The 12,268-nt window shown below is 47.6% G+C and overlaps 5 protein-coding genes across 5 annotated transcripts; all 5 read left to right on the top strand.

Moving 5' to 3' along the window:
- Positions 1-1,065: 1,065 nt before the first annotated feature.
- On the top strand, positions 1,066-2,265 carry M437DRAFT_46791 (uncharacterized protein; the record flags this gene model as incomplete). The annotated part of the gene is made up of 1 exon (XM_041021321.1): positions 1,066-2,265. One exon carries the CDS (start codon positions 1,066-1,068, stop codon positions 2,263-2,265), a length of 1,200 nt encoding a protein of 399 aa, XP_040880696.1.
- Positions 2,266-3,193: 928 nt separating this feature from the next.
- M437DRAFT_21620 (uncharacterized protein) lies at positions 3,194-6,249 on the top strand (the record flags this gene model as incomplete). Its single annotated transcript, XM_041019020.1, has 6 exons — positions 3,194-4,714; positions 4,762-4,779; positions 4,837-5,481; positions 5,534-5,627; positions 5,680-6,134; positions 6,187-6,249. Coding segments are annotated over 6 exons (2,796 nt in total), but the record flags the coding sequence as incomplete, so codon positions are not given.
- Positions 6,250-6,672: 423 nt separating this feature from the next.
- M437DRAFT_84036 (alcohol oxidase) lies at positions 6,673-8,622 on the top strand (the record flags this gene model as incomplete). The annotated part of the gene is made up of 4 exons (XM_041028031.1): positions 6,673-7,044; positions 7,097-7,917; positions 7,971-8,224; positions 8,276-8,622. The coding sequence occupies 4 exons, from the start codon at positions 6,673-6,675 to the stop codon at positions 8,620-8,622; spliced, it is 1,794 nt and encodes a 597-aa protein (XP_040880694.1).
- A 542-nt stretch (positions 8,623-9,164) lies between these two features.
- On the top strand, positions 9,165-10,085 carry M437DRAFT_84035 (S-adenosyl-L-methionine-dependent methyltransferase; the record flags this gene model as incomplete). The annotated part of the gene is made up of 4 exons (XM_041028030.1): positions 9,165-9,237; positions 9,294-9,371; positions 9,424-9,861; positions 9,913-10,085. The coding sequence occupies 4 exons, from the start codon at positions 9,165-9,167 to the stop codon at positions 10,083-10,085; spliced, it is 762 nt and encodes a 253-aa protein (XP_040880693.1).
- Positions 10,086-10,780: 695 nt separating this feature from the next.
- Positions 10,781-12,215, top strand: M437DRAFT_74901 (uncharacterized protein; the record flags this gene model as incomplete). Its single annotated transcript, XM_041026322.1, has 5 exons — positions 10,781-10,890; positions 10,952-11,221; positions 11,277-11,504; positions 11,555-11,591; positions 11,640-12,215. 5 exons carry the CDS (start codon positions 10,781-10,783, stop codon positions 12,213-12,215), a joined length of 1,221 nt encoding a protein of 406 aa, XP_040880692.1.
- Between the last annotated feature and the right edge of the window lie 53 nt (positions 12,216-12,268).

Below are 12,268 nucleotides of genomic sequence, written 5' to 3'. Positions count from 1 at the left end.
CATTTATCCTTAGCCAAGGAGGCCTACTGGGAAAGGAGACCTCGCAGACCTATAAGGAGCTGCAACAGTCCTTCTCTCCTAGTATAGCTGAATGGCTAGACAAGTACATCTCTACTTTACTTGTCCGACTCCGAGCCCGGAACTGGATGGGATACGGGATTAACTAACACTACACGATCTAAAGAAGGTAGACCACCTGTTTCCTTACCGCACCTAGGTTTCTAAGTTTAGGAGCATAATATAGCTTATATAGTATTGTATCGAAGTTCTGCAAACCCTAACCCTAAAAACCCTAAACCCTAAGTAGTTAGGGCTAACCTAGTTAACTAATGCCTAGATAGCTTTATAGCTAGTAGGGCCTATATCTTAGTTTTTTTAGAGGTTTTTAAAGTATACTTTTTTTCTAATATATTTAGAGTATTAGAAAGTAGTTTTTTTAAAGTAAATACCTTTTTTAAAGGTAGTTATAGTAGTTAGGTAGAGGTCTTATATTTTATTATAACTTAATATATTATAGTATTAAAAAGAGTTTATTAATTAATAAGGCAAATAGAAGCCTTACTATATATAGCTCTTAGTATACTTATAGAAAAACCTTTTCTAGTATCTTTCTTATTATTTTTAGAGTATATATATCTTTTTAAGCTAAGATAGATAACTAGTAGTACTAGTAATAGAAAAGGCTCTAAGAGGCTAGAGTTATAAGTTCTATTCTATAAGCATATATAAGGACTGTCTTAAGAGGCTACTACTATAAGGAGCATATTAGTAGTACTAGATTAATCTATTCTAATATATATAATAAGGTAAATTAACTATGGTTATATAGCTAACTAGCTAATAGTTATTAAACTAGCAGTTAAGAGCATTAAGATCAAAGCTAGGGGTAGCGAATTATCACGACTTCTAAATACGAGAATAATTAGCAAGAAAATCGACGTTAGAATCCTTTAGCCTTACAAGCCGAATTTCCGGCCGGCAACCGACTCAGTATTCTTGATGTAGATAACAAGACATTGTCTCGCACATTTGTTGTCATTCCAATACAGGTTCCTTGTTGTCAAGATGTCACTATCCACTGGCATACGTCTTTTGGACTTCGCACCTTTGCTGCCAATTACCATCGCTGTGACATACGTCGCTTCTGTCGTGTTTGGCTGGGAGCAGACTCTGGCTCGACGCATTCAAGCACATGTCAAGAAGGATACGGCTCTGCTGCCTAAGGATATCGCTGATACCAAGCCTCAAGAAAGCCAAAGCTGGACCTCACACATAATCTCTGCCGCTGTACCCATGGCCCATCATTATGTCACCACGACAAAGCTCTATTCAATGGAGAGGTCTGAAAGGATCTCTGTCAATGTCTGTCTTTGTCAAATTGCTATCGTAATGGTCGAGTTCACAATTCATTACATTCGATACCGTGACAGCAGAAGAGGCAGATTGTTAGCTCTTGGTGCTGCCTGGGGCGCTATGACTTTGAGAACCCTTTCTCTTGTGTCAGATACAAAGTGGACTAATCTAACGACTTCGGTCTGTATTGCGACTCTCGGTGTTGTCTCGATTCTGCCGGAACCACCAGCACCATATCAAGTCTCATCCAGAACCCCAAGTCAGGACGTGGATAAGTCCGAGAAAGCAGATCCTCTGGATACCAAAATCAAGATCTCAAGATCTTCAAGTGTTGCCTATCATATTTGCAGCATCTCTTTATTGCTGGTGTATCTACTCCACGACTACCCATCGCTATCAGCCCAAGTTTTCTATATCTTCCCATGGTCGAGCTCAATATCTCACTGGCTACTGGTATTTGCACTTATGCTACTACGAATGGGCGTGGACAATTGGCAAGCCACGTCTCGCAACCAACAGATATGGGTGCAGCATTTCCAAGATTTTGTCATCCATGCTTATCAAGGAACTCCAGATTTCATGCGAGGTGGTGTTTTAATGCCAATCTCCGTCTGTGGTTTCTGGTTCGGTCTCTTCTTTCTGGCTAATTACATGACTTCGTGTCTTGGGTTCCGTAGACTGATACTGGATGAGCCCAGGACCAGGCCAAAGTTTATGGATGGAGGAGTCTTTGGTGCAGTCTTGTATCAGATGCTTGTCGGGTTACAAATGTTTCTTCGGCGGGGAAAAATTGGACCTGGTGTTCATGTCTTCCACCTCCTGATGGTTTTTGGTGTTGCGTTTGCGCAAACAGTGACAGCTGTTGTGACCATCGCGGCTGGGTTGTTTGTCTGGAGATTCTTGTTTCATTGAGCGTTTTGATGAACTTGTAGGTAGACCGAATACATTCTGCTTATTGGATTCTTGACGAGATTTTCACTGCTACTAGAAGCATGATCCGGGTTAATTGGACTGTCAACAGTCGGCACAGCGCATGATGGTTAAGGGAATCTTTCAAGACAGGGTGTCACCCTAGTCAAAGCGATGCATGAACACCGAGAAAAGATAGCCGACAAAAACAAAGTACAACAGCTCAAGAGGGCAGATAATTAGACGGATATTGGCCCGAAGCCGCGATTTTGGCAGAATTGGGCAGTTGCATTGGGAAACGACATCATTGTGATGTATGTCTGCAGCAAAAGTGCGGGCGGTGGCAATGCGAGATGCACAACGGCTTTGCCGTGTGAGAACTGAAGGCCATTGAGATCGTCTAGACGGGACAAGATGTTCAGTCTAGGTAGAGACTGTTCAGGAACTTCGAGAGGCGATTCGACTTATGTCCATGACATGAACGCACCGGATTGAGATGAACAACAGCAGTGCGGCTCTTCTCGTTGCAAGCGCGCTGCCAGATTTGAAGCCGCAAGAGCTGCCCGCCGTTACTCGCGTCCTCGACTTTCTCGGCATACACATCGCCAACTTGGACTCGTCGCCAACAGCAAAGACAAGACTCTGTCTTTCAATTGCTCATGATGACGCGCCGGTACAAGCAGCAAAACCCGACCCCCAGACTAAAGACAATACGACAGGGGAAGGAGCGACCGACGTCGAGTTCGACCTCGACTTGCGCCAATGGAAGCTGAAGCCTGGTACTGCCTCTGTCGAGCACCTGAAGCCTGCGTACGCCAATCGCGACGACAATAGCAAGACAGATACATTCCGTGCCCCATCACCGCCATCATGTCCACCGTCGGCGTCGATATCGACACCATTGGTGGTACCCGATATCTCGAATAGCAAGAGCAAGGAACAAAATGCGACAGACTGGACTGTCCACATACCTGACAGCGAGCACAATCGCTTTCTGATCAACACTCGCTGGGACAAGACAGAGCTTGGCCCCATCAAATCGTGGCCTCTTGTGCTGCAGCTCATGGTCCTCAAGATGCTCGGTGACCCTCGACCTGCGAACTTGTACTGGGGAAATAGTCGCATCGCCATCTACAATGAAGCCTTCGCCATCATTGCTCACTCTCGTCACCCCGCCATGATGGGCTCGACTGCCGAAGAAGCCATGCCTGCTACATGGCCCTTCCTCAAGATCATGACCCAACAGGTACAAGATACAAAAAAGGCTTTCCACATGCCAGAGTTCGAGATGGAAGTACACAAAGAGAGCGGTTTCCTCGAGGAAGCTTGGTACGACGGTGTTTTCTCTCCTATCCTTGACTGCGATGGGAGTTTTCAAGGTCTGTACAATTCAGGCTATGAGATCACGAACAGCGTTCTCTTGCACCGCTACGGTCGTTTGACCCATCAAATCGCTGCTGTTCCTGATTTTCACAACACGAATGTCTGGACTCATATTGTTGACGGTTGTCGATCTTTCGAAAGGGATGTCCCTATGCTTCTGGCTTATTCGGCTGACCTGGTACTGTCTCAACGATCTGAACACTGCACTCTGCGACTGGAAGGCTCCCTCGGCATCAAGGACGAACATGAACAGACACTCCGCAACGTTGACCTTGATAATTCAGCACATCCTCTCGCTCCTGCTTTCAGATCCAGCAAAGCTCTTGGCCATCCTATCGTACTTGATACCTCGAACCATGCCTTGACACAATTTCGGCAGGAAGTCGAGTGGCGAGGCTGGCCTGAATCATCGTCTCTACTCGTTGTCATGCCTATCTTCACAAACGGCCTGATCACTGGCTTCATGGTCATGGGCCTCAATCCTCGAAGACCTTACGATGATGATCTCAAGAAATTAGTCAACGATATCTGGCGAACGGCCACTTCTGTGGTCTCTTCGAGTGTCAATTTCGACCAAGCGCAAGAGCGAGAGAAAACTCTTATCAGAAGGCTCACGCAGCGAGAACAATTCATTCGTAAAGTTGCAGAGATAACGAATGTCGGCATCTATTCTTCATCAGCCTCTAATATCCTCACTTATGCCAATCCCAAGTATCACGAAATCGTTGATGGCAACTCTGAGACCGGAAACGGACATGCTTTTGGTCTTGAGACATTTGTCTTGGAAGAAGATCAAGAAAAGATCACAAATGCCATTGAGAAATGCAAATCAGAGCGAACTAATATCAGTATCAGCGTTCGCCTGAAACGGAAGTGGACGCCGCCTGGTTCGACAACGGAGCAACACTATTGGGTATTGAATTCCATTGTTCCAGATATTGAGGACGACAAGGTGCAAGGTGTTATCGGGTCGCTGGCTGATATCAGACATACAATGTGGGCTCTGCAACTGCAAAAAGACTCGACCGACGCCGCTCTTGAATCCAAGAAACACCTTGAACGATTCATCGTATGTTTTCCAAATCGACTTTTCACAGCTGTGGCTGACATGTGCAGGACATGACTTCTCATGAAGTGAGCTCACCTCGCTGAAGACTCCTTAGATATAACACAATACTGACTCCAGCGCAGATGCGAAATCCCCTCGGGGCGACCATGCAGTGTGCCGATGACATTCTCCGCCTACTCGGGGATAATGAAACCTCACATACCGCAAGTCCCTCTCGAGAAATGTTCGATTCGATACGAGAAAACGCAAAGACGATTGCATTCTGCAGTGCTCACCAGAAGACGATCGCCGATGATATCCTTGTGGTATCCAAGCTAAGCTCGTCGCTTCTCTCCCTTGCTTCTGCCGTTTGCCAGCCCGAAATGGTGGCAAAGCAAGTCGTTCGCATGTTTCAAGCTGAAGCTGCGAATGCTGACATTGACCTCAATCTGGAAATTCACAAATCTTACGCTATGAATTGGGCTTTGTGCGACGCTTCGAGGATCCGACAGGTCTTGATTAATCTGGTCAGCAATTCAATGAAATTCACGAAAGGCAGAAACAAACGATGCATCAAAGTCATTATCGGATCCAGCAACGTTACGCCTCCAAGTCACATGTCGCATCTGCAATGGCACCCCAAGGAATCGCCTGTTCCAGTCTTGAAGGACGACAGCAATATCTTCTTGACCTTTCAAGTTGAAGACACTGGCAAAGGCCTTACTCCAGAGGAGATGTCAAGACTTTTTAACAGATTTACCCAAGCGAATGCATCAACAAGTACCACAGTAAGCTCTTTTTCGCGTGCCTCGGATAAGCAGACGACTGACTTTGGATTAGTATGGTGGGTCGGGCCTGGGGCTCTATATCTCTATGCAACTAGCAGAACTCCAGGGCGGACGCATCGGTCTGGCAAGTAAACCCGATGAAGGAAGTACGTGACGATCCGAACCAGATATGCATCCACGCGCTGACTACTCTTCAAGGTACCTTTGGATTCTACATCAAAGTCAAGAAGACGTCAGCCACTGAAGAGGAAGAGAGAAGCATAAGGAGAATATCCGATACGGTCGAACGTCAAATTCTCGAGAAGGGGTTGAGACAGCTTGAAATCCTCTTGGTTGAGGACAACAAAATTAACGCCAAAGTGCTGAGCAAGCAACTTCGAGCCAAAGGTCACCAAGTCTTTGTTGCGAATCATGGCGGCGAAGCGCTCGATTATCTGAAGTCGACTCGATACTGGAAAGGCGGCGAACGACCAGGCAAGAGACTGGATGTCATCCTGATGGATTGGGAGATGCCTGTGCTCAATGGAATTGACTGCACCAAGCAAATACGACAGTTTGAGGAGCAGGGCTTGGTCACAGAGCATCTGCCCATCATTGTCACCTCTGCAAATGCACGACCTGAGCAGATTGAAGTTGCTGTTGCGGCAGGAGCTGTAAGTATACTGGCCTCGTCTTCATAATTGATGATCCTAACGAGTCTTGCAGGATGGCTTCCTATCCAAGCCTTTCACGGTCACTCAAGTCTTCGAGAAGATACAGCAGATGGACCTCTAGAACTACCAGTGTCGGACAATACAAGCTAAAGATTCTGCTTTGACTTGCTAGCTGTACAATCTGCGAATCATTACCTCTGCAAATGTAGTGTCTACATAAAGTGCAAACAAAGTTATAATTCAACATCCATTCAGCTTCATGCTCGGTTGTTATGACCTCGTTCTCCTTCCGGCCAAGGACCATCGCGGAAATAAGCCGTCCATTCAAGGGTCTCGTGGCCAGGAAGCGGGGGTGGACATCTGGGGTAAGGCGGGAAAACAAGAACCTCCCTGAGCCCGTAAGAGGGCTGGACAATGTAGGACTCATGGCATACGGAAAAGGACCGCCCTTCGCACGAAGGCTATAAAGATGGTGGCTCGCGTCCTTTGGGTTGGAGGGCAGTCAGCAGCATAAAGAAAAGCAGGCCCCTTTTGAACCATGGCGGATTTCGAATACGACTATATTGTCTGTGGTGGAGGCACATCCGGTTGTGTTGTTGCAGCCCGCCTCGCCGAAGACCCCTCCCTTCGTATCATGCTGGTCGAAGCCGGCGCCCACAATGAGCATCTCGAGAACGTTCATATGGTCGGAGGATGGTCGAAGAACTTCGATACTCCTCAAGATTGGAACATCGTCACAGAACCCACACCAGGTATCGACAACCGACAGGTGAAGGTCAGTAGAGGTAGGTTCTTAGGAGGCAGTAGCGGCGTCAATGGTACGCTCTGCCTTCGTGGAACGGAACAGGATTATGACGATTGGGACCTGGAAGGGTGGAGTGGAAAGGAGATGTTTGAGGCCATGAGAAAGGTGAGCATGGGTTTGTGCCTACAATCATAGGAGAGTGCTGATAAGTGAATAGTCTGAGACGTTCCACGGCAAAGACTGGTTCGAAGCTGCCGAAGGTGCCCACGGTACCGATGGGCCTTTGCACATCGAGCCTCACGACTTGGCTCCGATCTCAAAAAGGCTACTTGACTCGTTCCAGAGTCAGGGCATGCCACTCCATCCCGACATGTTCTCAACAGGAGAGACGGCTCAAGGTTGTGGACATGCTCCCCGTACTGTGTACCAAGGATTGAGAACCACCGGCGCCGATTTCGTTACCAAAGATCAACAAAAGTCCAACATCGAAATATTGGTCAACACGGTTGTGGATAAGATCGGATTCGAGAACATCAACGGACTGATGACGGCTCGAAGTGTCGATCTGGTTGGACCAGACGGTACACGAAACACAGTGCAGGCAAAGTCTGAAATCATCATCTCTGGCGGAGCATACTGTACTCCCCCAATACTTCTTCGCTCTGGTATTGGTCCACGTAACGACCTCGAGAAGATGGGAATCGAATGCTTGGTTGATGCACCTGGAGTCGGACAAAATCTGCTCGATCACCTCATTGTCTTCGTGTTTTATGAGACAGAACAAGCTGGACTTACAACTGACCATCATGTGTACCACGGAGATAGCCTTGCCACGACATACGCTCAATGGCAGAAGGAAAAGACAGGATTCCTCTCCACGTTCCCATTCGGAGCATTTGCTTTTGCCAGGCTAGACGACCGACTAAAGGATGAGCCACTTTGGCAAGAAGCAATGAAGTCCGCTGAGCCCGGGAGAGACGCAATGGGCTTGACTAAGAGCCAGCCCAACGTCGAGTACTTTACTACCGAGTGTTACGGGTAAGACTTCCGAGCCTCGTGGGATCTAATGATCTAACTGACCGGGTATGCAGAGGGCCGAAGCAGTATGCAGACTTCCCAATCGACAACAAGCATGCCTTTTCCATGATCACAGAACTATTCAGCCCCAGATCCAAGGGCACGGTTGTGCTCAAGTCGAAGGATCCCCTGGAGAACCCCATCGTGGACCACAAATATCTGTCAGATCCATTAGATCTGCTGGTGCTGACTGAAGGAGTGCGTATGGGCAACGAAGTGGTCATGCAGGGCAAAGGGACGAAAGACATTGTGAAGGGATCCTGGCCAGGTAGGCATCGTTTTCCTTCCATTTCTGAAGATGAGCTAATCAAATCGACAGCAAACCTCACCCACCATGCATTCACTAACCGCGAAGAGTGGATTCCTCATGTCAAGCAGCATGCTACGACATGTTATCATGCAGCAGGAACAGCAAAGATGGGCAAAGCATCAGACAAGATGGCTGTTTTAGACGAGAAGCTCCAAGTACGTGGTGTTAAAGGACTAAGGGTGGCGGACTGTTCTGTCATGCCAACATTGCATGGTGGCCATACCCAGATGCCCGCATACGGCATTGGCGAGCAGTGTGCCAAGTTCGTCAAACAGACCACCAGCACAACTTCAAATGAGCTGGAGAGGATGGACAGTGCCATGCAGGTAGAGCAAGGTCGTCTAAAGTCCTATTAGAGTAATGCTTGGATGGATACAATCCTTTTGAGAACAAGCGTCTACCTTCACGGCTCTCCAACTGCAAAACTTCACGTTCAACTCTTCTACAGATACGCCCGCTGTGCATCAGCGTAGCCAGTTTAGGGAAGGATCCCTTGTATCTAGGTCTCTTCAGGGTCGGTGCTGAACGTAGCCGAGGCTTCCGTAAGCGTGCAGGAAAGATTTCCAATGATCAAAAGTCGTGGGGGGGTATACGCTGGTTTTCGAAAGGATTGCAGAAATTCAACAAGTTCAAAGTCAGTGGAAAACTTCTGCAGAGGTTTCAGCTGGGTGATGTCTTATCACGCAAGCTCGTGTCGCAAGCGCTCTCGACGTTGATACTTTCGGCCTCAGCTCGTCTTATCTCGCAGGGTTCACGCAGCGTTGTGCGCCATCTCGTATTCGTCCATGTATATATGAATGACCCTCCATCCCAGGCATCTCAAAAAATAGCCAATACCTCACAACAAAAACGATATCACCTAACCCACGGTCTATGGACGAGCTTCATCATCGCAATCATGCTCGAGGGATTTCTAAATCGCTACAATGCAAGTATGGACCTGATAGAGTCTATTCAGCACGCTCTATGGTGTAAGATATATCCTATTGCCAACCGAACTGACTACTGCTCACACTCGCTATCCCAGACCTGCTTCAGTGCATATCATCTGGAAACGTTCTTGGAGCCCGAGAGCACGCTTTTGCAATCTGGTATATAACATTGGGTATGTTGTCCAACAAGATTCTTCGGGCTCAGCCACTCATAGACAATCCCAGGTCATCATTTTGCAATATTCGAAGAAAAATGCACACCCGTACCTCGTCTGGTCGCTCAGGCGACGGGCGTAACGCTTGAACTTGGTCCAGGTTCTGGCAACCAACTTTCACGACTGGATACACGTTATGTCAACAAGGTCTATGGCATTGAACCCAACGTACATTTCCACAAAATTCTGAAGAAGAAATTGAGTGATATGCCAGATTTGGGTCACAAGTATACCATAGTTACTGCAAAGTTAGAAGACGAGCAGGCCCTCCGAGAACATGACATTGAACCTGGTACTGTGGACACAGTACTCTGTATGCAAGTACTGTGCTCTGTCAAGGATCCCGCCGCTGCTGTCAAGCAGATCTACCGGCTCCTCAAACCAGGAGGCCATTTCCTATATTGGGAGCATTGTCGAAGCTCAGATGTCACAACGAGGATGCTACAAAGTATGAACAAATCACCTCTCGTACTCCGCAACGTAACTGACACTGTCCTAGGAATGTGGAATATTGTCTGGAGGCCATTGATTGGTGGTTGCTCTTTGACTGTGAGAATAGACGAGGCGGTGCAAAAAACTGGGCCTTGGGTGGTCAAAGAGTCAGGTCATGATGAGGATCCGCACAAACTGATGCCTCGATCATGGGCACATCTAAGAAAGCCTGAGTTCTGAGTAAGTTGTATGTGGCGCTTCTGCAAGGACTGGCGGTGCCCGTCCTTTCCACATCGATCATTTGGAGCTCTTTACCATTCAGAATCTGTTTTGTCGATTGTTTTAATGCTGGTGAGACTTGCACTGCGAATCATGGCCTGGCCTATAACTGGACAATCATCACCTCAGACTAACGCTTTTTTGCCCATAATACTTATAAACTCGAGCCCATGTTCTTGAACAATGCCTTTACGCTTTGCTCTCTGCCCAAGATCCAACCGCTGTGTAAGTAGTCATATATAAACTATCAGCAAGATCAACATGTGAAAACAACAGCAAAAACTATATTCTCAACCCTGTAGAGAAGGAACACGTCGGTCGAATAGCGGCTCACCAATGCTTTCTAAATTCGGATATTACAGCGAGACGCAGGTGTTGCCGAGGTCAAATTATTGCCGACAGGGCTCGTGGGAGGGGCGTGGCTACGCTAGCGTGGCTCGTGAATTTACCTGATTCGGAGCGGCAAAATCCCCCACCAAACTTGGCCACCTCCTGCGTAATGACTTCTTTCTCCAACCCTTTGAAGCAACGATGAGTCCTACTTTCAAGACCAAAAAGCCGTAAGGATAGACAGCACTTCGCAAGCCCACATTGAGAAAGCGAACGAGTCGCGTTTATGTGCTAGATGAATCCAGTCAAGCTGGCAGATCGTCCAAATGGAGCTCGTGGCGCGTCAAGGAATGAAGCGCAAGCACGTCAAACGAACGACTGGATGCCACACTTGTCGCGAGCGGAAGGTGCGCTGTGACGAAATGCGGCCGAGATGGTGAGTTAAAGCACGCCTGATCTTATATGTTCTATTCTGTATAGACTGATTGCATGTAAAGTCAGAATTGCGTCAAATATGGCCGCACCCACAATGTTCAGTGTACATATGACGCGGTAGGAGCTGCAGCTGAACCTCCACGTCAGCACTCCCTTCTAGAGAGCTTTCTCAACGGATCGCCAACCATGAAATTGCCTATAACATATTTGGATCAGACGTTGGATATCACGACCAGAGAACACTTCTTGATACACCACACAATCACGATCAGCCACGAAATGCAGCATTGTCAGATGACAGATGTCAATCTGGGCTCCAAACTTTACGTCAGGTAGTGTTCGAGTCTATGGCCCAAAACATATTTGCAAGCTAAACAGATTGCGCAGGGCAATACAGCACGCAAATGAGATGCCATTACTCCGCGACTGCATTTGCGGCGCCGCCATCCAACATCTTTATGAGCTTTCGAAATCCGTCCAGATGCTATGCGAGAAGTATCTATATCGCGAAAAAGTATTGGTCGGGCTACGTCAACATCTAGCATCTGGGGACAAGCTGAATTGTGGTGCTATACTTGTTGCATGCATGATGCTCTCCTGGGACGCCTATGACTCGTGAGTCTCGAAGAATCAAGAAGCTTGATATTTTCTGACATGGCACACAGAGAGGAATTCTTTCGATCTATCCAAGGACTCTTTTTGGTAAGCGACACAGTAGGTCTTGATCGACCACGGCTTACGTCTCACTAGGTTTTGTCTAATGAGGATGCGAATAATGAGCAATCCGATCTTACCAAGCTCTTTCTCCCACTGGTGGGTGATCAGCAGATCAGCAGATGGCGCCAAAATCAGTCCGAGTTGCTAAGCAGCGCCATGCAATCGTTGAAAAAGCTTGCGCAGCTTGTCAGAGAAAAACCTTTGCTGCTTCGCGCAGCTAGAGAACTTCAGAATCACCTTGTCAATATGCTCCCCTTACAGAACAGACGACTACCGGAACCCGCCCAACTAAAAGCGCTCTACCCAGTGCGCTCCTGGATGCCATGGATCCCTACATTCCTGGAACATGTCCGCGAACACAAGCAATTTATTGCTCCGTCCCTGGCGAATTACGAAATGGTCAAGATGGCTCAAGCTTTGGTCCTTCCAGACATCAGACACTCGATAGGATTGCGCGAAAGGGCGTTAGCGATCCAGTCAGCGTCAGATCAGTTAGGGTCTGGATTTATATCCTGCAATGTGCATACATCCAGCGTCATGCAAGGGCCGCTGTTAATGGCTCGAGCCTTTATGATGTCTTCCGAAGCTGAACCTCTGGTAGACAGATAATTTTGAAAGCAAAGCAGTACATTTCTGGCAAGACTAAAGTAGCTGATATATGA

This window comes from Aureobasidium melanogenum (assembly GCF_000721775.1).
Source record: "Aureobasidium melanogenum CBS 110374 unplaced genomic scaffold scaffold_8, whole genome shotgun sequence".
In the NCBI taxonomy this organism is placed as follows: Eukaryota; Fungi; Ascomycota; class Dothideomycetes; order Dothideales; family Saccotheciaceae; genus Aureobasidium; species Aureobasidium melanogenum.
This window is presented reverse-complemented; position numbering and strand designations above follow the sequence as displayed.